Source organism: Oryctolagus cuniculus, chromosome 20 (assembly GCF_051225735.1).
Source record: "Oryctolagus cuniculus isolate XC-2025 breed Fujian yellow rabbit chromosome 20, ASM5122573v1, whole genome shotgun sequence".
In the NCBI taxonomy this organism is placed as follows: Eukaryota; Metazoa; Chordata; class Mammalia; order Lagomorpha; family Leporidae; genus Oryctolagus; species Oryctolagus cuniculus.
The window spans coordinates 48,201,275-48,225,054 of NC_142886.1; the positions used below are offsets into that span (position 1 = coordinate 48,201,275).

The window sequence follows — 23,780 nt, forward strand, 5'->3', positions numbered from 1 at the left end:
GCACTCAGGTGTGGCCAGGTAGGGGAATGAGGTCACACAGGGGCGTGGTGAAGGCGTGGTCTTCCAGCTCACAAACCTAGTCAATTTTAACCTGTAGCCTGCCTACTTCACGTGAGATGGATGCAGGTGGGAAACAGGCTCCCTGGTTTGAGTGCCTCTCGGCAGCAGAGATGGAGTGCTGCACTTACCCAGCTATCACTGGTGACACGGCCCCGGGCCAAGTCGCTGGTTTTAACCAGAATTCACCGAGAGTCTCCTAGGCCAGCGGCCTTCTGGGAAGTGACTTGAATCTCCCACAAAGATGGGCTTCTAGACAGTGATAATGAGCACATTTCTTTCTTAATTGTTGGTGTGTGTTATGTCCTTCATTGGGATTACCTGTCTCATAATTTGCAGGACAAAAACCAGGTGAGTCCTGAGCCCCTGTTGACTCTCAGAGCTCGGCATGGCACATAGTGTGTGGGTGGTGTCTAATCAGTATTTGCTGGGTAGGTGATTGACCTAATCTCATGTCCCTCACCCTGGCTGTCAGGAAAAAAGAAATCTCTGATTATGCATAAGAGCTCCCAGTCAGACAGAAACTGGGGGTCTTTTTGCACAATTTTGGAAAGCCCGCACAGAGCCCACAGACTGACCGGAGCCCACTTTGCCAACATCAGAATCCCCTAAGGAGCAGGATGTCATTGACCAAGCACAGGAGGGCCGTGAGCACTGCAGAGCGACCAGGGACCTGGACGCAAGCTGAGCACGCACCCCTGAGGCCAGCTTCACCCCTGACCTTGGGAGCCTGGGAACTAGGGACCACTGCCAGCTCCTGGCTGCACCCTGGGCAATGAACCCTTCCTGTCTGTCTCCCGGCAGAGACTGGCTTGCTGCACATCGGGTGAGCACACCCAGTTTGGGGGGTTCGGTAGCAACCCCTCCGGGCAGTTTGGGGGACGGTCTGTCGTAAGACCACCTGGTGAAAGAAGGCATGAGCATCGTTCCTGACAATCAGTCGTTCTCTAACAGTGAGAAGGAACATTGCTACTTTTCTTGGTCACCAGACTCCCCTGCGGGAACTTCATTATGCCTAGAATTTAAATTGCGGAAGGAAATGCAAAGAACCGTTTTATTTTCAGAACTTTGAAGGCTTGGGGTTGGTTGTGGGGGCAGAGAACAGAAGGGGACAGAAGAACAGTGTCTCTGCGTTTCTGCACCAAAAACACCACGCACGCCCGCAGCCCTGCAACGCCGACTGCACGGCTGGGCAGCCCTCACTCGCCCCCGCCGCCCGTGATTCCTGCTTGTGGCCCAGGGGAGCCCAGCCTCGGAGTCCACAGCACTGCCCTCCAGCTGTCCTGGTCGCCTGGGTGTCTTGTCTTCAAGCTTCATCTTCCACCCTTGCCTTGAGTCCCAGCGAATCCTCTTTGATTCACAAGGACTCGGGCTCTCAAAGGAAGACACTACTGATTTTTCCAAGGTACAGAGACAATAGTCAGATTTTTGTTTACATTTAACATTTTTATGCAAATGTGGGAATGACACACGCAATGACAGACTGTCCCGAAGTCTGCAGACGCAAACCAAAGAGCCTTCCGTTTTGGCGTGTGGGAGCGCCTGGGTGCATTTTCCTTCTGTGCCCGCGTGGTTTCTGTGCCCCCTGCGCGTGGGTGGAGCAGCTGTGGGCGTCTTCCCCGTGCTCCCAAACCAAGCAGAGCAGCTCCAAGGTGGGGGAGCGTACATTTGGAACCCTGGCTGCTCCTCCAGCAGTTTTACTGCCCTTTAAAAAAAAAGTTATTTATTTATTTGAAAGACAGAGAAAGACCCAGAGCTCATATCTGCTGGTTCCCTTCCCAGATGCCCACAATGGCCAGGGCTGGGCCAGGTGGAAGCCAGGAGCAAAGAACTCAATCCAAGTCTTTGTGAGTGACAGGTGTGCAGTAGCAGGAAGTGGAGGCAGGATTGGAACCCAGGTATCCTACATGGGACGCGGGTATCCCAGCTGGGGTCCTAACCACTCGGCCACACACCTACTTCTCACCTTCCTTTTTTTTTTTTTTTAATTTTTTTTATTTTTGACAGGCAGAGTGGACAGTGAGAGAGAGAGACAGAGAGAGAAAGGTCTTCCTTTGCCGTTGGTTCACCCTCCAATGGCCGCCGCTGCAGCCGGCGCACCGCGCTGATCCGATGGCAGGAGCCAGGATCCAGGTGCTTTTCCTGGTCTCCCATGGGGTGCAGGGCCCAAGCACCTGGGCCATCCTCCACTGCACTCCCTGGCCACAGCAGAGGGCTGGCCTGGAAGAGGAGCAACCGGGACAGAATCCGGCGCCCTGACCGGGACTAGAACCCGGTGTGCCGGCGCCGCTAGGTGGAGGATTAGCCTATTGAGCCACGGCGCCAGCCTTTTTTTTTTTTTTTTTCTTTTTTTTTTTTTTGACAGGCAGAGTGGACAGTGAGAGAGAGAGAGAGAGAGAAAGGTCTTCCTTTTTGCCGTTGGTTCACCCTCAAATGGCCGCCGCGGCTGGCGCACTATGGCCGGCGCATCGCGCTAATCCGAAGCCAGGATCCAGGTGCTTCTCCTGGTCTCCCATGTGGGTGCAGGGCCCAAGCACTTGGGCCATCCTCCACTGCACTCCCGGGCCACAGCAGAGAGCTGGCCTGGAAGAGGGGCAACCGGGACAGAATCCGGCGCCCTGACCGGGACTAGAACCCGGTGTGCCGGCGCCACTAGGCAGAGGATTAGCCTAGTGAGCCACGGCGCCGGCCTTACCTTCCTTTTAACACAGCTTCAAAGTGTCATCCAGTGCCTGCGGTTGATCAAATCCTAACTCATGGAATTGTTGACATTTATTGATAATAATACACTCAACAGGTTTCCCAAAGCTAGTGTTCTTGGGTAGTGCATGAACTGCTGGTCATCTTGATTAGTTAGGTAGCTCGGTGCGGGGAGCAAGGGGCGAAGCCCCCAACCCAGCGCCTTGCTGTGACCTCAGATGAGCTACTTCCTGTCCTTGAGTTTGCTGCTTTACCTGTGAAATGAAGACAGTGATGTTTTCTGGGCGTGTCTGTCAGGCCCAAGTGAAATCCTGTGCGTAAAATGCAAAGTGCTGGCTACCTCCGTCACCCTCATCACTGACTGCCCTAGGTTGGTCAGCTCTGGGAGGGTGTTCTATGCAAATTGCCCTGACCTCCCCCAAGGGCATGTAGGTGGCCAGCACAGTGCATGCGCAGGTGCCAGGAGCTGGATCCCCGCCCAGGGAGAGCCGTCCTGGTTAAATGAGCCCAGGTGTGGTTTTCATCACTGGGAGATATAAGACCTCAAGCACCAAGATTTCTACCGGTTTTACTTCCTTCCCAAGTTGCAGGAATGCGATGCCCTTCCACGGTCTGTCATCCTCGTCCTCAGACTGTCGGCCCGGAGGCGCGCCCGTGCCACTCCTAGGTGGAGGATGCTAGGGTGTCCTCAGTTGCCAGGAAGACGGCCACATGTGCTCGGAGACGGACGGGGTTTTGCAAAAACGTGCTCCCCACGGTCATTAGCGAACCCGTTGGAAGTTAGGAAGGAAACAGGACCAAAGGCAGGAGCAGAATAAGGAGAAAGAGAGAAGGGGTTAAGGAGGCAGAGAGGCAGGCAGGAGCCGCCGGGCAGGGGCTCGGTCTGGTTCTGGACAGTGAGGCTGGAGGCCGCGCTCTCGCGTCCCGATGCACTGCTCGTGTTTCCTGCCCCCGCCGTGGCGCTGTGCTCACCGCTCTCCTTGCTCCTGCCGCCCCAGCCCTGTGCAAGCCCCCGGCCTCTGCCCACTGCTCTCCCGCTCGCTCTCCTGGGCCTCTCCCACCCCACACCCCCATGGCCGCTTCTCAACCTGTGTCCTAAAAAACAAAATCGCTGTTTTCCCTTCTGAACCTCGCGGGGTGGGCTTTCCCCATCTGTGGCTCAGAGGCCCCCTTCAGTGGCCGCCAGTGGACAGGTCCTCCCTGGAGCCATCTTGCAAGCTGCAGGTATGTATCTGCAGCCACGTGCGTCCGGTGCAGCCAGCCCTCCCGCCGCGGCCCCAGACGGCTCCACTGCCCCTCCCTACCCTCTTCCTCACAGCTGTTCCCGCGACGGGGCCAAAGTGTCAGGCTTCTTAATGAGGCTTGCAAAGATATGAAGTAAGATCTCCAGAAATGTGTGGCCTGTTGACGGTGATGACAATGATGCAAGCGTTTGCAGGCACCGAGTTACCGAGCAGCTGGTAGTCCTGAGGGTGGACAGCCAAGGCCAGGGTGCCAGCAGCGTCCGTTCCGGTGAGGGCCCGACCCCCAGGTACCCAGCTACAGACTGCAGGCTTCTAGCCATTTCCTCGCGTGCCAGAGCAGGGGTGAGGGCGCTGCCTGGGGTGCCTTGTGGGGGGCACTGTTTGCGTTAGTGGGGGCTCCATCCTCCCGACCCAGGCACCTCCCAAAGGGGCAGCTCCCACACCTTGGGGCCCAGGACCTCCCTGTGTGCGGTCTGGGGCTCTGCGTGCTCTAAGAGGGAGACAGTCCCCACCCCGTCAGCCCAGCCCCGGCGTCCCGGGAGCAGGCGCCTCTGTCTGTGAACCAACTCACCCAGGCTCCTCCTGGATCTTCCGGAGCCTTCTCCAGGCCTCCCTTGGCTCCAGCCCCTCTGGAAGCTGAGCGTTCGCTGAGTGACGCCACCCTAACAGGGACATTTCGCCTACTCTGGGACGTTGCTGCCGTCGCCTGTGTGTGTCCTGGCTGAGCCTTTAGGCCGGAGGTCGCCATGGCGGCCCCGCTGACACTTTGTGCTCAGTCGTCTGCTGGGGATGACTGTGCTGAGCGTGTTGTAGGGTGTCCAGGAGCATCCTGGCCTCCTCCTGTTAGGGGCAGGCTGCTGGCCCTCCCCTGGGCTGTGACTGCTGGGCGTCTCCTGGGCAGTGCCACGGGGCCACCCTGCAGCCTGCTCAGGGGCAGGAGTGGGCCCTGTGCCCAGGAGAGAGCAGAGGCACGGATTCCAACTCAGACTCTGGGAAGCTTGTTGGTCCCCGTAGTTAGAGTTTTCTTTTCTTTCTTAAAATTAGTTTTTTTTAATTAACTAATTTTTATTCTATTTGAAAATCAGAGAGGCAGACGGAAATCTTCCACCTGCTGGTTCACTCCCTCACTGCCTGCAGCACCCAGGGCTGGCTCAGGCTGAAGCCAAGAGAACAGAACACAGTCCAGGTCTCCCACGTGGGTGACAGGCAACCTGAGTTGTCACCTGCTGCCTCCCAGGGTGTGCATTAGCAGGAAGCTGGATTAGAAGTGGAGTAGGGGCCAGCATTGCCTTGTGGCATAGGGGGTAAAGCCACCACTTGTAGTGCCGGCATCCCATAGAGGCGCCAGTTCAAGTCCCAGCTGCTCCACTTCCAATCCAGCTCTCTGCTATGGCCTGGGAAAGCAGTGGAAGATGCCCCAAGTCCTTGGGCCTCTGCACCCACATGGGAGACCTGGAAGAAGCTCCTGGCTCCTGGCTTCAGATTGGCCCAGTTCCAGCCGTTGTGGCCATCTGGGGAGTGAACCAGCGGATGAAAGACTCTCTCTCTCTCTGCCTGTGCCTCTCTATAACTCTGCCTTTCAAATAAATAAACAAATCTAAAAAAAAAAAAAAAGAAGAAGAAGAAGAAGAAGTGGAGTAGCCAGGACTCAGCCAGGCAGGCACTGATAGAGGATCCGGGGTTCCCGAGTGGTGACTTCACCACCGTGCATCGATGCCTGCCTGGTAGTTAGGATTTTGGAGCCCACCTATGTTTTAGATGACATATGGTATTCTGTGCATATACGTCCACACTTAGCCTCAGGACAGAACCGTAATTTAAGGATTCCGTTGTCATTTGCCTCCCACTGTCAGCATCAAGAGGACCAGCTCTTCTGAGCGAGTGTCTCCTGGGGGCCGGCGGGAGAGCTATGGGGATTCCAGAGGGAACCGGAACCGCACGGGTTCCACCAGCAGCTCCTCCAGTGGGAAGAAGAACAGCGAGAGGTAAGGGCATCTCGACCCCGCTCTGCCTTTCGGTGCCTCCGCCTCCACGGTGGAGCCGAAGGTGCCTCCTGCAGACCGGCCAGCAGCTCCTCCTGGCGCCAGGGCTCCTCCTGCAAAGACTGGGGGAGCTGATCCACGGCCGGCCGGCTGGGGGTGGCTGGGGGGGACGCAGGGCACACTGAAGCCTGTCACGTACAGAGACTGCAGCCTGGACTCCCAGCCCTCACATAGGCGAAAGCTCCCGAGAGCCTGCACGGTGTCCAGCAGAGGCTCCTCTGAGAGTCCAGCGGGCACCTTGTGTTGCTGGCACTTGCTGTTGCCATGTTAACGTGGATCTTAATGGGCTGTTTTCGGTCTGTCAGCTGCGGTTTCTGAGACAGAGTGGGTACAAACTTGCAATTTTGTGATTTGTCAGAGACTATTTTTAATATTGAGCTAACGTCAGCAGTGTGAACCGTTTTTCTCTCTGGTTCCGTGAAGTCCTCTTCCTCCTCATTTTGAATGTTTCTGTGGGGTTAGTTTTTAATGGATCGTGATAAATACCTGTGACGCTGATGTTAGCAGCGGTGGGTGGAGTAGCTTCTTGTTTCGCACAAGGAAGAACGCAGAGCTGCTGAGCAAGGTCGCAAGCCTTCATGGGGTGGGGCATCCGTCAGAACGGATGGGCACCTCCGACTGGGGGAAAGCCAGGTGGCATGGTTTAAAGGAGAGATACCCCTGGGGGGCCAGGTAGGCAGCCCAGGAGAGGGCGAAGTCTGTATTCAGACTGCGTCTGGACAAAGGGTTTGCTGGGTGTGGGGTAGGTGAAATGCCACCCGAGGTTTTACCTCCCAGTGTTACAGGCTGGGGAGCTCACTTGGCACCAGGCAGAGAGGACTTGGGAGACAGGCTGGGGCCACCTGTAAAGTTATCAGGGTATATGGGCCGGACCTAGAAGTGCCTCCAGGGCTCCAAGGTGCGCCCCCGGGGCTGCCAGAGACAGCCGCACTGCTTCCCCTCTCAGGTGCTTGGCTTTCCTTAGGCCCCTCTTGCTCGGGCTGATCTCTGACTTCCTACCCGGCACGGAGTCAGGTGTTAGGAAAGCTATCCGTGCAAGCTACTCTTCGGCCCTTGAGTAGCCGATTCTGTGTTTAAGAATGTATTCATGGATAGGCTCCGTTTCTCTGTGGTGTATCCACCTAGTACCACACTTCATCCAAGCTTTTATTCATTGCACGTCCACGTCGCTCTGTTAAGCGAGGAAAGAATTTCAGCCTCAGAGGCTAATTGCGTTGATTCCCCAGTGTTCCTGCAGGGAGAAGGCTTAGTCATACGGCAGTCACCCCGCCCACACGCTGTGGCAGTCCAGGCTGTGAACCGGACTCAACTCCGTCCTACAAAGGAAGGTTGGCCCCTTTGTCAGTTTTATTCCTAAAGACACTTTTAGTAGAAAAGACACAGACGTGGCTCACAGACGTGGCTCACATCTGTGGCAGGTCAGGTTCCCAGTCAATGAACAATTCCAAAAGCCACGGCCATGCCTTCTGTCTTCTCCTAATTTCAGCTGTTAGTACTTCTTATCTGAAGATTATGCTAATTGGGTGATAATACCTTGGAAATAAGGCCAAGTGGTTACAATGGCAACAGAGTGTGTCCGCGGGAGGAGCCGCACAGCCCACGGCGTCTCTGGATTCGGGGCAAACTTGGAAGTGGACCTGAAAAGTCTGGATCTTGGCAGTTGTGAAACCCTTGGCTCCTCCTCTGCACATCTGATTCTTATTAAGAATTTCCACACAGAATTCACGTTGTGTGAACTCCAGATCTGCTTCATCTCCTGAACCTCCCGGCTTTGGTAAATGGGCTGGGCAAATATTTCCGTCATCAAAGATATTTACAAAGGGATTTTTGAAAAATGCCACAGTAGGAAACTTTGATTTGGAAATGAAGGGCTGGGAAAATTTGCTAATCAATTTCTAAAAATAATCCAGGCAACTAAATGTGTCCATCTGAAAGTAAATCCCTTGTCTCCTTGGGCCCCGGGGTGCTGGTTGGGGCTGGCCTGAGTGGCCGCTGCCCAGGGTTTCCCGAGAGACGGTTGCTCCTTTCTCTAAGGAAGTTAGCGGGAGGTGGCCACTGAGAAGCGCAGGAGCGAAGGCGAGGTTGGTGGTTCTCTGGGCTCCATTCTGTCTTCCTCTTCCTCCCGTGGTCTTGGGGACTTGAGAGGGGGGCATTGGAGAGGTCCCTCCCCCAGTGTGTTCACTGCTTGCGGTGCCTTCCCGGCATCCCGGCATCATGCCATTCCCGGCTCCCGTGCTGTGTTCATTGAGACGGTGGCACGTGATCGCTGTGCACAGCACGGCAGAGTGCAGGGAAGGAAGGATCTGGGCTTGAGGGTCAGCTGTGCCTTCCCTTCCCCGAGCCCTGGGTTTTCCCTTCGTGGATCCAGGTGTTTCACCGGATTCCCGGGAATCTAGTGGATGAGCTCATCAGCAGGAAGCCTTCCAGAAGGCGAGCCAGGCGCCGTCGTCATCGCAGGGATGCTCGTGTAGGGAGAGACTTGTGCAGAGCAGAGGAAAGTGATTTATGAGGCTTCCACACTTCTGAGCTTTACTTTCCTCATCTGTAGGATGAGTCGGCCTGTGTCCTGGTCTGACGCATGTGAAGTTAGGGTCACTTAAGTGTGCCGTTCTTGGGGTGCACCCCGGATTCTGACAACGTTTGAGGGGAAATAAAGTACAGTCAGCCCCCTGCATCCACAGCTTCTATGTCCAGGGTCAAAAATATCTGGGGAGGGGGCTGGCGCTGTGGTAACGGGTAGAGCTGCCACCTGCAGTGCCAGCATCCCATATGGGTACCTGTTCGAGTCCCAGCTGCTCCACTTCCGATCCAGCTCTCTGCTATGGCCTGGGAAAGCAGTGGAAGATGGCCCAAGTCCTTGGGCCCCTGCACCCACGTGGGAGACCCACAAGAAGCTCCTGGCTCCTGACTTCGGATTGGCTCAGGTCCAGCTGTTGCAGCCATTTGGGGAGTGAACCAGTGGAAGGAAGACCTTTCTCTGTCTCTCTCTCTCTCTCTCTCTCTGTAATTCTGCCTTTCAAATAAAATAAATAAATGTTTTAAAAAATACATCTAGGGAAAATATCACCACTGTACTCAGTACGCTTAAAAAGTACAGGCCTTTTTCTTGTCATCCCAGAACATACAGTGTCACAGTTGTTTCCATTGCATTGACAGTGTGTTAGGTGTTATCAGGAATCGAGAGATGATTTGCATAGTTACCTTTTCCTTAAAATATATATCTATACACATATATATATACATATATACATATATATGCATATATGTGTATAGATATATGAAAGGCAGAGAGAGAGAGAGAGGTTCTATCCACTGGTTCACTCCCCAAATGGCCACAATAGCCAGGACTGGGCCAGCCCGGATCAGGAGCAGACATGGGAGCAGCTTAGCCCACCGTGCTGCAGTGCCCACCCCCAGAGGTGATTCAACGTGTACAGGAGGATGTGTGCGTGCTGTATACAGACATCATGCCGTGCTATAGAAAGGACTTCACAGACCTTGGTGTTTGTGGGTGTCCTGGAACTAAGCCCCCACGCACATTTGGGGACAGCTGAATGTGTTCCAGATCCGCCGAGTCTCACAGAGGCCGAAGGCGTCCGTAGGGAGCTGGCCTGTGGCTGTGTGCGACTCCCCTCCCCGGCATCCCTTCTCTCGCACTCACGGAGGCTCATTGGAATGCAGGCGAGCGAGCGCTGATATCACAGGGCTAACTCGGATCCACCCGGTTTGCAGGAGCCGCGGTCGTTCCTCTGCTGGGGGGGGGGGGGGCTTCCGCCGTGCCGGCTGCACAGCTCCCTGCCAGTGCCCGCCCGCGTGCAGAGCTTGTGCACACAGGCACCGGAGAGGAGCAGTTCCAGACCAGCTTGGTGCTTCTCAGGACCGCTAACTGTACCGGCTACAGAGCCGCTCAGAGAGCGGAAGTGTCTGAGTCCCAGACACGCCTGTCTCCCTGGTGTCCCTGGGTGTGGCGACGGTGGGCGTTTTGCTTTCATGGAAACCACCTGATGGCTGCGGTCCTCTTGCTCCCCTACGCCCGCTGCCTTCAGAGATGACCTGTAGGTTTGACAGTCTTGTGACCGGTTGCTCCATTACTTAGGGTCTTAACATTTTTAAAAACTATTTATTTATTTATTTGACAGGCAGAGTTCCAGAGAGGCAGAGGCAAGGAGAGAGAGGGGTATATATATATATATATATAGAGAGAGAGAGAGAGAGAGAGAGAGAGAGATCTTCCATCTACTGGTACACTCCCCAGATGAGAATCTTAATGTTTTAAAATACTTTCTTGTAACAAACCACAAAATTTTAACAGCATTTAATTTTTGTACCAAAAAAACTGCCATGAAATACAAAAGTAATATGCAGCAATATGATATTTGACTTTATGTATTATTGATTATTAACAAATATTAATAATTACATATTATTCCTGTCTTCATGAAGTAATTTAAATATGGAGTTGGCAACAACACTGTAATGGACATGTTATATAATGTAGCCACTATATTAATCCATTAGGAGAACTTTTTAAGTTAAAAAAAAAGTATTTTCGGGGCCGATACTGTGGTGCAGTAGGCTAAGGCTCTGCCTCCAGTGCTGGCATCCCATATGGGTGCCAGTTGGAGTCCCAGCTGCTCGACTTCTGATCCAGCTCCCTGCTGTAGCCTGGGAAAGCAGTGGAAGATGACACAGGTCCTTGGGCCCCTGTATCTATGTAGGAGACCTGGAAGAAGCTCCTGGCTCCTGGGTTTGGCCAGGCTAAACCCAGCCATTGTAGCCATTTTGGGGGTGAACCAGTGGACGGAAGACCTCTCTCTGTAACTCTGCCTATCAAATAGATACATCTTTTAAAAAAAGAGGGACCGGTGTTCCCCTGGACACAGGGCCCTCTGTGTCACACAACCTGAATCCCACCCGGGCCGTGCTCTGGAAAGGGAAGGTGGAGGCCCGCGGTGCCTGGGTGCTGAGCACCTGTCCTTCCCGAAGCCTGGCTTCCACAAGGTCTCCGACCCCTGCCGTGAGCCCCAGGAGGCCCAGAGTGGTGTGGTTTTCGCTCAGCACCACCGATGCGTCACCCGTGCCCGAATCCTCAGTCCGGGGTGCCCAGCCCGCTGGCTTCTGTGCCCTGCCGCCTGTGCCTCAGCAGTGCCTCTGCCTCCTGCTCAGCGAGAGTACTCGTCTGGGTTTTAGGTGCCAGTTACAGCAGAGGGTGCTCCAGGAAGAGAACCTCACCCACGACGTCCCCACTGGGAAAGCTCACAGCAGGGCCCCCTGCATCTCCTCGTAGGCTGTGTCGCTGGCTGCTGTGTGAACGTGCTGGGTGATTTGGCCGCCAGTCGCATTCTTCCCTGTTTATTGGCTGTGCAGTCTCGTTGCTGTGTGACTGCCCTCCTGCAGCATTGCTTCAGAGGTGGGGCCTGATTCGTCCGGGCAAATGCCATGGGACGTTTGGGTACCAACAAGGTTTGCTTTGTCTTGTCTGTCTTTCTTTCTTCTTTCTTTCTTTTTCTTTCTTTCTTTCTTTCTTTCTTTCTTTCTTTCTTTCTTTCTTTCTTTCTTTCTTTCTCTCTTTCTTTCTTTCTTTCTTTCTCTTTCTTTCTCTTTCTCTTTCTCTTTCTCTTTCTTTCTTTCTTTCTCTTTCTTTCTCTCTTTCTCTCTTTCTCTCTTTCTCTCTCTCTTTCTTTCTCTCTTTCTCTCTTTCTTTCTTCTTTCTTTCTTTTTAAGGTTTATTTATTTGTTTGAAAGTCAGAGCTACAGAGAGACAGAGACAGAGACAGAGAGAAATCTTGCACCTGCTGGCTCACTCCCCAGATGATCACAACAGTCAACGCTGAGCCAGGCTGAACCCAGGAACCAGGAGCTTCCTCCGGGTCTCCCACATGGGTGCAGGGGCCCAAGTGCTTGGGCCATCTTCTGCTGCTTTTCCCAGGCCATTAGCAGAGAGCTGGATCAGAAGTGGAGCAGCCGGGACATGATCTGGCGCCCGTATGGGATGCCGGCACTGCAGGCGGTGGCTTTACCCACTACGCCACGACACCGGCCCCTCAACAAGTTGTTCTAGCCCAGTCAGCCCAGTCAGCCCAGTCCAGCATCTACAGCAGTGCCCAGTGCCCAGTAGACACTCAATAAACATTTGTTGAATGAGTCTTTTTACCCAAATCAGTATAACCAAAAACATTAAAACGTTGGGACTTTTAAGGCTCAGTCCCTGCCCTGCCACTCTCTGTGGTGATTGTGGCCAAGTTCCCTAACCTTTTCCAGGTTTCCCCTGGTGACAGTGAAGGTGCCGCCTGCTTCCCAGGGTTTCTGTGAGGATCAACGTAGATGAGTCACTCGAGTGGAGCTTGCCTGAGGTTGTCACCACGTAAGTGGTGGCTCCGACTACAGCCATCCCATCCCCAGGTCATTACAATCGATGTTTGCGTACCTTTCCACCCACCACTCCCTAAGTTTGCAGTGTCATTTTGGAATTCCCCAACCCGAGAAGGGAGGGATCAGACACTCTGATCATGCTGTCACCTTTCTCATTTCCACAACCTTGTTCATCTTATCAGCACCTGCTGTGTCTGGAACATGGTGTAGGGTGCGGTGGGATGTGGCCAGGAGTAGCAGGAAAAGATTCCGTCAAGTATCAGCGACACGATAACCCACAGGGCCAATGTCTTTAGCTTCCCAAAAGACACTAAAACGTGAGGAAAAAATAATCAACGCAATAGGAAAATGGGCAAAGGATTTGAATAGGCAATTGAGAAAAACACAGAGAGCCAAGCTAGCGAGCAGGGGTCTAACTCGGTCGTGATTACAGAGGGGCAAGTCCAAGTGGGAAGATTAGCATATCTAGAAAAAGCTTCTTATTGTAAACAAAGCACAGATACAGAGAAACACACAGATGCACAGCTTAGTGATCGCTCCGAGGCAGACACCTTCCAGCATCAGTAAGGGAAGGAATCCCCCTCCCCAGTAACAGGTGTGCCTGGAATCTGGGGGATGGGAGGGAGAATGAATGCACTTGGGTGAACTCCTATGCACCCCTCAAGACCCATCCCGGGATGCCCTGTCCCTGGAAGCCTTCCCGCCCCCTAGTCCCAGGGACTGCCTCCTCTGTTGGCTTTGTGTGCACCTGGCTCTTCCCTCCTCCATCACAGCCCTTGACACCTCTTGCCTCCCTGAAGTTTTAAGAGGGTGGAAGCTGCGTCATTTCTTCCTTTTTGTATCTCCAGCACTTGCCACGTGCCTGGGAGGCAGAAACTGCTCAGTAAATATTTCTTTAATGAATGAAAGGATGGTGTGTATTCAATGTTTTCTAAAGACCGTCTAAGAGCTAGGTAGACAGCGCCACCTATGGGTAGAGGGTTTAAACTGCACATCTCAGATTGAAGGGTTCACACCAGCAATGAGGCGACTTCAACCAAGCAGCTTTTCCCAGAGTTTGTTTTGCTCATCCTTTCTCATCTTTTCACTGAACAGATCGGTCACTTATGTCTTCATAATTTCTAAAATTGTAAGCGCTAATGTTCTTCAGGTTCTTTTGTTTGTTTTGAAACTATTAGGTGAGCAGCTCAGAAGCACGTGTGGTCTTTCTTTCTTTCTTTCTTTCTTTCTTTCTTTCTTTCTTTCTTTCTTTCTTTCTTTCTTTTTTTGACAGGCAGAGTTAGACAGTGAGAGAGACAGAGAGAAAGGTCTTCCTTTGCCGTTGGTTCACCCTCCAATGGCCGCCGTGGCCAGTGCACCACACTGATCCAAAGCCAGGAGCCAGGTGCTTCTCCTGGTCTCCCATGGGGTGCAGGGCCCAAGCACTTGGGCCATCCTCCACTGCACTCCCGGGCCACAGCAGAGAGCTGGACAGGAAGAGGGGCAACTGGGACTAGAACCCGGTGTGCCGGTGCCACAGGCGGAGGATTAGCCTATTGAGCCGCGGCGCCGGCCCACGTGTAGTTTCTTGTCAGTGAGACCAGGAGGAAGAGGGGAGAAGTGTTGATGAACAAGGATGTGTTGGTCACTTGTTGCAGCTTTCAAATATTTTGAAATTTGAAATTTTATTTGAGCTCACTCCCCCAAATGCCCACAACAGTCAGAGCTGGGTCAGGCCAAAGCCAGGAGTCAGTAACTCAGTCCCGGTCTCCCAAGTACTGGGACCATCACCTGCTGCCTCCCTGGGCGCACGTTAGCAGGAAGCTGGAAACGGAAGTGGAGCTGGGCCTGGAATCTGGGCGGCCTGAGACGGGATGCGAGCAACCCATGGGCGTCCCAAACGCTACGCCCAGTGCCCGCCCTGTGCATTTCGTTTAACCTTGCCTGGACCTCACGGTGGTTTATTCCCATCTTGCAGATGAAGGAGGCTAGACTCACGGAGGCAGGGTGCCTCCCCAGGCCTGGAGCATGGAACCAGCTGGCTTCGAAACATGCACTGCTTCTGCTTGCCAGGCGAGAGGACCTGGTTTGATTACAATGTCTGAGGAGTAGTCTTTGTCCCCAAGAACGTCTTCAGTGACTTTTTTTTTTAAAGATTTTTTTGAAAGAGTGGCAGAGAAAGGGAGTGACTGAGAGAGACCACTGGTTCACTCCCCAAATAGCCACAGTGACTGGGGATCATCAAAGCCAGGAGCCCAGCGCTCCATCCGGGTCTCCCACATGGGTGGCAGGGGCCCACGTGCTTGCGCCGTCCTCTGCTGCTCTCCCAGGCACCTCAGCAGGAAGGTGGATCAGACACAGAGCAGCTGGACTCAGACGCTCCGCGTGGGGCGCCAGTGTCGCAGGCCTCGACTGGACAGTGGAGAAAGAGACAGAGAGAAAGGTCTTCCTTTACCGTTGGTTCACCCCCCAATGACCCCTGCGGCCGGCGCGCTGTGCTGATCCGAAGCCAGGAGCCAGGTGCTTCTCCTGGTCTCCCATGGGGTGCAGGGCCCAAGCACTTGGGCCATCCTCCACTGCACTCCCGGGCCACAGCAGAGAGCTGGCCTGGAAGAGGGGCAACTGGAACAGAATCCGGCGCCCCAACCGGGACTAGAACCTGGTGTGCCAGCGCTGCAAGGCGGAGGATTAGCCTAGTGAGCCGCGGCGCCGGCGTAAACATTTTTAATAGATAGTTCCTAAATGACCCTGCTTCTCGTACAGGGGCGAAGCTGCGTAAAGGTGTTTTCTAAAACAAAGACTCAGTATTTACGTAGGAGAGCATCTTGATTTCAGCGGGCATTCATCGTGTGACTCATTTTCAAAGGCAGCCACGTCACACCAGGAGGCACCGGGGCGCAGGGAGCCGTGTGCCATCGGGGTCTGAGCAAGCGGGCAGCACCTGGTGCTCCCCGGGTGGACAGAGAAACGGCCACTCCTAGCCAGTGCCTGCGCCCCGAGTGCGGGGCTCCGGCCCACGATGGTGACTGCACTGCTCAGGAGGGAGTTGTCCTCAGGGCCTCTGACCTCTGCATCCCAGCTCCTGTGCGGTGAGAGCACGCACAGCCAGGCCTGTCCGCGAGTCTCCTTTTTGCCGAAATCGGCGGGGGCACAGTGGGGAGGGACCGATGCATCTGGAGCTTGTTCACCCTTCCTAGAGCAGGCTGGACCGCATGTGGGCGTGGAGGACGCACTGAGCCCCTCCCCCGCCTGCCGCCGACACCCTCCCCACGTGCATCGAACAATATGTGCAATTTGGAGCTGAGATCTGCTTCTGCTTGCACACGGACCATGGCCACCCCAGGAAATGTGCAGAACCAGCAGGAAATGCGCAGAACCACAGCCGTGTGTGGCCGCCGTGCACACCCCTCTCGGGCAGCTGCCTCCGTCCCCAGCTGAACGGTGGGAGCAAGAAGACCATGCCAGAGCGTCCTGGAGTTTCTGGCACCGAGTGTGGACCCCAAGTGCCAGCTCAGCATTCTGGGGGCCTCGGCCACGCAGGCAGTCCCCCCCCACCACGTACCCCTGCAAGGGGCAGGACGGGAGTGCTGATACTCCCTGAGTGTCCACGGGAAGAGCAGGACACCGAGGCAAATTCTCCACCCTCCAGCCTCCCACGTGCAAGGTGTCTGCGCATAACAAATCTTCCCAGGCAGACGAATCAATTAATTCACAGGCTTTTATTGGGGTTCCGCTCCCGGCCGAGGTTCCACGGCCCCAACAGAGCAACAGAGCTGGGGCCCGGGAAGTCGCGCGTCAGAGGTTGGGAGGGCTCCTTTTATAGATTCAGGGCACGGGGGTTAAAGGTTGAGGCGGTCTGATCCTCACTGGTTGACCTTTAGGCACCCGCGGGGACCTTGACAAGGACTTTTCTTCCCCAGAAGTACAGGTAGGGACTCTCCATTCCCGGGAGTGTAGGCCTTCCCTCCTTGCGGCTCCCAAAGCCACCATCCCGACTTTTTGATGACAGGAAAGGGGGCGACGATGAGTCTGTCTGGCTACTTCCTGCTGACTGGGGACGTTGTCTACAGGGGCCCGCTGGGGGTATCTTGGGGGCTCCTCAGGGACAGGCATGTATGGATGGAGAAGCATCTGGTTGACTGCCTGGTTGCTGAAGACCTTGGTTCATTCCATTATCAACCTGCTGTAAACTCTTAAACAGACACTGTAGTATACAAGTCAGGGTGAGAATAGCAGCCAATGATCCTAAAAGTGGCATTAAGCAGGTAATGAGAGGATTTCATAGAGGAGAGGAAATGGGCGGGGGGGGGGGGGGGCCTGGACCCTTGTGAGGATGGTTTGATGGACGCGGTTTAAATCTGATCCCAGCCAAGACCGGGAGAAAGGCCACTCAACTTTTGCAGGTAGAGGGGTTTGTCTGTAGAGAAATTCTGAATAATCATACAACATTAAGTGGAGGAGAGGACCATCAATACACACAGGTTGGGAGTAGAGTCATTGATGTTAGAGTAGAGGTTATTATTACAAAGGAGTGAGGCCCAAGTGGGCTAGACAGGGTCTAGAAAAAGGACAGAGTCATTACTAGAGGACCCAAGCAAGGTGCTGTCTAAGCCACAGCTAAATTTTCTGATTGAGAGGCAAATAGAACCTGACAGAAGGGGCTTGGTAATAATCTGGTGGGCTTTAGGCCTTGTAAGTCAAGAGGCCCAGACTTATCTATCTCTTCATAGGGTACATCCTAAGGGAGGTGTGAACCTCTTTGGGGAAGGCACCCTGTTGACTTCCATTACCTAGCTGGCCTGGGAGGAGAGCTGGCCAGGTAAAGGCAGGTGGAATCTCTAACAGGAAATTTACAGTTCTGCCTGCAGTGTTGCTGACCTACTTGGCCGTCCCCTCAGCTGCGGTGGTCACCTTGGAAGCTGGGCCGAGTGAAGGGCTTTTCAGTTTAGAGCCAATAAGATCTGTGGCTCTGACCTGAAGTCCTTCGACTCCAGGGCAGGTCCATTTCCAGTGATCCAGCTCTTGGCTGGCAGAGCTGCCAGGGCTCTTCACAAGCTGACTTCTGCTGAAGCCCAGGCTCACCACACTGAAAGCCACTATAGTGGGCTGGCCTGTTGGGTCTCCTTGAGGGCAGATCACTGTACAGAACAGTCATTAATAGGCCTGCCACCGATCTTTCCATTTTTGAAGCCCACTTTCTCTTCCTCCTGGTTTTTGTTAGAGCAGACCAGAGGATGCAAGTCAAGGGGGTGCCAGTCCCAGATCACTCACTGACAATAGCAATATCAAATGAAAACTTAGAAAGCAGTTTCAATCATTAGATAACAAATATAGCAGTTTCAATACTAGCTTTTTAAACTCTTTAACTGTTTTTTAATATACCAATTGATTCGAATTACTTTCTGCTGTTAGTAACCTCAGCTAACCATACTTTCAGTTGGTACCTGTAATACATTATTGGCTTCATCTGTTACACCGCCATCCCAAAGTACTGAATACAATAGAAGTGGCTGGAAAAAGTCCATCAGAACCTACAGGAGGACAGCTAAGCACAGAACCAACAACGCTTTAGTTTTATGAGCAGCAAATCTGATATATAAAACTGTGGATGACAAAAGACTTTCAGTTGCCACGTTTAAAATTATAAACTCATTATAAACTCAACAAGAGGCACGTGCTTACTTCACAGAGCATTTTTGAAAGCACCTGTAGGATTTTACAGAACATTTAACTCTTTAGGCCTCTGTGGCTTTCTCATTAACATCCAAGATTTCTTTCATAACCTTCTGTGACTTCCACACACCCTCTTCAACATACTTGAAACATTCCATCATTTCCATTCCAGTCTAGAGTAAACTAGCCATCAGGATGAAGTCAATCTTACAAACCTTGTCCTTTCTTTATTCAAAATAACTCTTTCCTTTTAACCTTCCTTACCAAATGCACATTTCTATAACATTTTTAACACAAATTTAACATGCTGAGTATACAAGAGTTTACATTTAGACACATTATCTCATTTGCCTTTACCCAATTTAAATTAGCAGTTACACCTAAATGACTTAAGATGCTGATATTAAATATCGCTATCTGAATTCAATTAAAATTAAAATTGCATTCATCTAAAACAAGTACTAATTATCCATTGTTGTTTCATTGTACTGATTACCAGGAAACCTGTTAAAATAAATTGCAAAATAAGTTCAGCAAGTTACAAAGCGATATTTTCAAAGGTAGTGATCTTCCTAGATTCAAAGAGAAATTCCTTCAAACTCAGTGTCTTTTTACAGTTACAGTTACAGTTGTGTTTTTCCTAAGAACACCTTAGGCCCATGATGTCATATTCAGTTGGCCACAAGGGGCTTAGGCACTTGACCTAAAACCCAGCAGATGGGAGTGGTGGGGTAAAGAAGGGAAAAAAAGAGAGAGAGTATAAGAGACAAGAGAGGAGAGGAGATAGTGAGGAGATGAGAGAGATGAGAGGAGAGAGCGAGCAGGAGAGAAGAGAGAAAAGAAAGGAGACCAGAGGCGGAGGCTAGAGAGCCACGTGTTCAGGAACAGGTCCTTTTAAAACTTCGAATCCCATTAGGATGGGGAGTGGAGGTTGACACCGGTGGTTGGGCCACGTGGCTACCTGGCTTCCAGCAATAGCCGCGAGGAGAGGCAGGACATGGGGTGGGGCAGGGCAGAAGAATGTGCATATGGGGGCATGAGGTTCCTGGCTAGCTGTGGGGTCCCCAGGAACTCTGGAGGGTCCGAAAAGGTGGAGGGTGGAGAGTTTGGCAGTAACACAGAAGAGGTGCCCTTAGGAGGTGGCCCGATCTTGGCCAGCAAGACCTGGGCTGTGGAGCAGGCAGAGAGGAAAGTAGGGGAGAAGGGAGTAGGATGGGGGCGGAGGTCTCAGAAAGCCTGGACATAGGGGACCTCTGACCATTTTCTCTCCCTGCAGCAGAGATTCTCAAGGTAATTAGGCCATGCCTGAGTGGAGTAGAAGATTAGGCGTTTACTTCGTAGGTCCAGGGCCAGTCCCAGTTTCTTCAAGTTCTTTAGCAGGCAGGCCAGGGGGCATTTTGATTCCCACCCTCAGGATTGGCCAGATCCCATGGTCTCCCCGGTAGCCTGGATCTACTGAAATTCGGTCAAGGCGTCCCTTGTCCCGGACTTGAGCAGACAGATTAGAGGTCAGTCCTCTACGGGGCCAAGCCAGCGGCGGGACGTCTCCACAGCCGCTGGGAGGCTAAACAGCAGAGAGAACAGAGACCACGTGCGCACGATTTGGAGGTCTCTGTCCGGACGGAGAGCTAGCCCGAGATCGCAGAGACTGGGCCAACCCAGAGGAGGGAGGGAAAGCAAGGGAGGAGTTACTTACAGTGGGTCAAGCATGGTCCGTAGTCAGCCTGGGGCACCAGACAGGTTCAAGGAGCGAGGGGGCCTCGAACCCAGAAAGTGGAGGCACGAACCCTCAGCTCCCGGGTTTTGGCACCATCTGCAAGGTGTCTGGTGCATAACAAATCTTCCCAGGCAGACGAATCAATTAATTCACAGGCTTTTATTGGGGTTCCGCTCCCAGCCGAGGTTCCACGGCCCCAACAGAGTGGGGACTGGGGAAGTCACGCATCAGAGGTTGGGAGGGCTCCTTTTATAGATTCAGGGCGTGGGGGTTAAAGGTTGAGGCGGGTCTAATCCTCATTGGTTGACCTTTAGGCACCCGCAGGGACCTTGACAAGGACTTTTCTTCCCCGCAAGTATAGGTAGGGACTCTCTATTCCCAGAAGTATAGGCCTTCCTTCCACGTGGATCTCAAAACTACCACCATGGAGGCAGGCAGGGGCTAGGGCACAGAGAGAGAGACCAGAGATCCCAGCGCCCCGGGCCGCTGTTGGGAACCCCACAGGACTCGGGCCCTCTTCATGTTCCAGGCAGCCACCGTCTGCTGTCCCAGGCACTGGGAGCTTAGCAGGGAACAAAACTAAGCCCCTCCCCCCACCAGCAGGGGTTGGGGGCTTGAGAGCCCTGGGCAGAAAAGTCTGGGGGTTTTGTCTTGTTATTTAAAAGGCCAAGGAAAAGAGGGAGATCGTCTGTCCACTGATTCACTCCCCAGATGCCCACAACAACTGGGCCAGGCTGAATCCAAGAGCCTGGAACTCCATCTGGGTCTCCCATCGGGGGGCAGGGACCCAGTACTTGAGCCATCATCCACTGCCTTTCTAGGGTGAACATATTAGCAGGGAGCTGGCAGCAGAAGTGGAGCCGGGACTCGAACCCAGGCACTCTCATAGGGGTGGTGTAGGCAGGGAACCTGGGGGTGGGGGCGGGTTGCACTGCTGAGCAAGACATCTCACAGGTGGTAGCCACACAGCTGACTGACGGTTCAAGGGGAGGGACGGGGAGCAAACCCCTGATGTGGGAGCATGACTGGCGGGTTCAGAGGAGCAGAGAACAGAGTGACCGGGACTCGGTGACCCACAGGCAGGGGAGGAAGTAGGGGCAGGTGGGGGAGGAAGTAGGGCCAGGTGGGGAAGGTGCAGGGCCGTGCCGGCCGGTGAAGACCAGGCCTTTGCCGAGGTCTGTGTTCTCAGCTGCTGTGCTTTAGGGATCAGAAAGCTGAGCCTACAACACAGCCGGCCACGTGAGGCACCTGTGAACAGAGGGCTTCCTGGCCGTCCTGGATATTAACACGCGTTTGTTGCACTGTACGATCAAGGGCAGGTGCATTTATGGTGTTCTCCTTTGTGTTTCCAGTTAAGAATGAAGAGAAAAGAAGTAATCTTAAGTATATGTATCTGCTTGGATGTGCACACAAAAGTGCCTGTCGCAGTGCTGCCCGAGTGGGGTGTGGCCACGCTGCTCACGGCTCTCACTTACCTGCCGTGTGCTTTCCTATGGTGGCAGGGGGCTGAGGGGCAGGGTGGCTGGCACCCGGCATGCCGTGTGCACCTCGTGGTCTCCCGGACTCGGGCCCCGCTCTCCCTTGGTCTTAGTCTGTCTGTGTCACTCTAACAGAATACCCAAAGCTGGGCACTTTATATAGAGAAGGGCTTTAGTTTGGCTCATGGTTTTGGAGGCCAGAAGTCCATGATTGGGCAGCCACATCTGGTGAGGACCTCATGCTTCGTCGTAACTGGTGGGTGGCGTGACATGGCTGGAGCACACGGGGACGAGACCAGAGCAGCAGAAGCCACTGTGCCTTGTGTCAGCCTGCTTTTGAGGCAACTAGTCCTGTCCCAGGATACCCAGCTCAATCCCATGAGACCCAACCTGGTCTCTCTGGAATAACCGAGGGTAGAGGCCTCCCCCACCTAATTACCTCCTAAAGGCCCTGCCACCTGTCTATGCCACTGCACTGGGGACCTCCATGTCCTCGTCTGCAAGGCTGTGACCTCTCCCCACAGGGGTTGTCAGGGGGGAGGTGGGATGGCAGCTGTGCACCTGCAGCCGTGGTGCCCCTGCTCTCCATCTGCACCTGGGGACCCTCACGGAAGTTCTTCTTGCAGGAGGCTTGCCCCTGGGGATGGCCTTAGCCAGTGTGTGGAGCTGTCCTTGAACCTGTTGGGTGCTTGGTTTCCAAGGGGGCAGTTGCAGGGGCTGCCTCACCCTGCATGGGGGTGACATGCAGGGCCCCGAGTCCACAGGGCTGTCCCCACATGTCCCGTGAGATGGGGGAGCCAGAGGACCCCGCTCCCAACGTGGGTGACTTGTCCCCCAGCGGTCTGTCCTTCCCTCCTGCCTGCCACCCAGGGGCTGAGTGCTCAGGGTCCCCACCCACAGGATCTTTGGTTGGGAGTGTGCTAGGTTTGAGTCAGTTCTTAAAATACCCTGCCAGGAGAGTGGGGGGAGGGGAAACGCCCCCCCGGCTCCCGCCCTCGTTCCCCAGGGTCTTTTCCTATGAGGCTGAGTTGCTGTCACCAGCGCCACGTGACGATCTCTCACACCTGGTCCTGGGCATTTTTGCTTACGAGTGTTCCTCTCGTGGTGAAATGGGGTTGTCTTCCTCGTCAACACGTGGGATCTATGCTGCAGCCGGGGAGTCCTAGGGGAAGGGGCACAACCTCAGCCACCCTCTAACAGCTGCTTGTGGTTTATTTTCACAGCAAACCCAAGGAGCCCGTGTTCAGTGCAGGTAAGTCCTGTTCCGTGCTTGGGCGGGCGCCCCTCACCTGTGTTCCCCGGGGCCAGCCTTGGGCACACGGGAGCTTTGGTGTCTCTGGGTGGGGAGAACTCACGCCGGGGTGGCCCCTGGGGGTCAGGCAGTCCTGATGACAGCAGCGAGATGCCCACAGAACAGTCATAGAAATTCACCCATCGACATCCGCTTCCAGAACCTGCCGCAGACAGGGCAGTGCGAGGAGGCGTTTCCACATTAGGAGACTTCTCCTGCCTTTGTCACTCCTTCCTACTAACTGGACGTGTGTCACCAACCTGTGCATTTCTCTTAAAGGGAAACTTCCTGATGCATCCAGTTACATAACTTCATCTACTCTTCTTTCTCTGCCTACCATATCTTAAACTGCAAACTAGTAGTTTAGGTACCTTCCCCTATCTCTGTTAAAAGTGTTTTAGAGTAAGGCAGATGCTGTCTTGAACCACATTAGCCTTATTTTAAAGGGCATTGAAAGTACAAACCAAAAAAGTGGACAAACGTCTAATAAGTTAAATAAGTTCACCTAATTTTAGTTTTTCCTCCTTAAATTTGGAATTAGGATATGAAAGTCAAAGTGCTGTGTTGATCAGCATGCACAGTCATGTTCATTTCATTTTCAGGAAGCGTGAAATGAGTCCCTGAGCATTAATGGCCCCAAGTGCACTGGGTCAGGAGGGCCAGGACTTGACCTGGGGGTGGGGGGTGCAGGGCCGTGTCTCCAGGGCAGCCAGCTGTGAGTGCCCCTGGGCAGGCAGGCCAGCCACCCTGGCAGTCCTCCAGTCTCTTCATCTAGCCCTTCTGTCTCTGTCTCTGAAACCCCAAGGGAAGCGCCGCGTGACGCACTGCAAAGGTAGGCGGCATTTCCGGAGCCTCATAGCTCTCTGAGCCAAGCGCAGCCGGGCTACAGGAGCCTCTTCCCCGCAGGCAGACAGACCCCGTCTCTGACGAACATGCTTTGTGATGCCACTTCCGTTTCAGTGAAAAGTATCTCTCGGCTTCTGCTTGCATGAGCTTTAATAGGTGGCTACAATTTGGATGTGGATTGATTAGTGAGCAACTTGCAGGAATTTCTAAAACTGTAAAAACCCCAAGAGAGCTATAGGGCTGCTCCTGGATGTCCCACTATCTGACGTGGCACCTGCACTGCTGCTGGCCTCTCCCCACTCCTGCCTCTGGTTTGGTGGTCGCGTGCTGTTACCCTAACGTGCCTGAAAAGTTGTTGCTTTCCCTTGCTGCATTTTGATT

General features: G+C 53.7%; 1 protein-coding gene and 1 long non-coding RNA gene across 24 annotated transcripts in view; one reads left to right on the forward strand and one right to left on the reverse strand.

The window, feature by feature from the left end:
• EML1 (EMAP like 1) overlaps positions 1–23,780 on the forward strand; it is a 185,047-nt gene that overhangs the window by 123,515 nt on the left and 37,752 nt on the right. For 11 of the 23 annotated variants that reach the window (XR_016226430.1, XR_016226428.1, XR_016226432.1 and 8 more), the window contains exons 4-6: positions 5,855–5,986; positions 22,486–22,514; positions 23,359–23,385. Coding sequence is in view for 18 of the 23 variants with exons in the window: in XM_070065387.2 (XP_069921488.2) it covers positions 5,855–5,986; positions 22,486–22,514; positions 23,359–23,385 (188 nt within the window). In the remaining 5 variants the exon portion in view is untranslated. The remainder of the gene's footprint in view (positions 1–5,854; positions 5,987–22,485; positions 22,515–23,358; positions 23,386–23,780) is intronic. The other 12 variants (XR_016226431.1, XR_016226429.1, XM_070065389.2 and 9 more) reach the window with 3 other exon arrangements.
• LOC149120165 (uncharacterized) lies at positions 1,483–4,870 on the reverse strand. The gene is made up of 3 exons (XR_016226433.1): positions 4,573–4,870; positions 4,062–4,158; positions 1,483–1,762 (listed from the first exon to the last, which is right to left on the reverse strand). It is a non-coding gene; the product is annotated as an uncharacterized LOC149120165 (long non-coding RNA).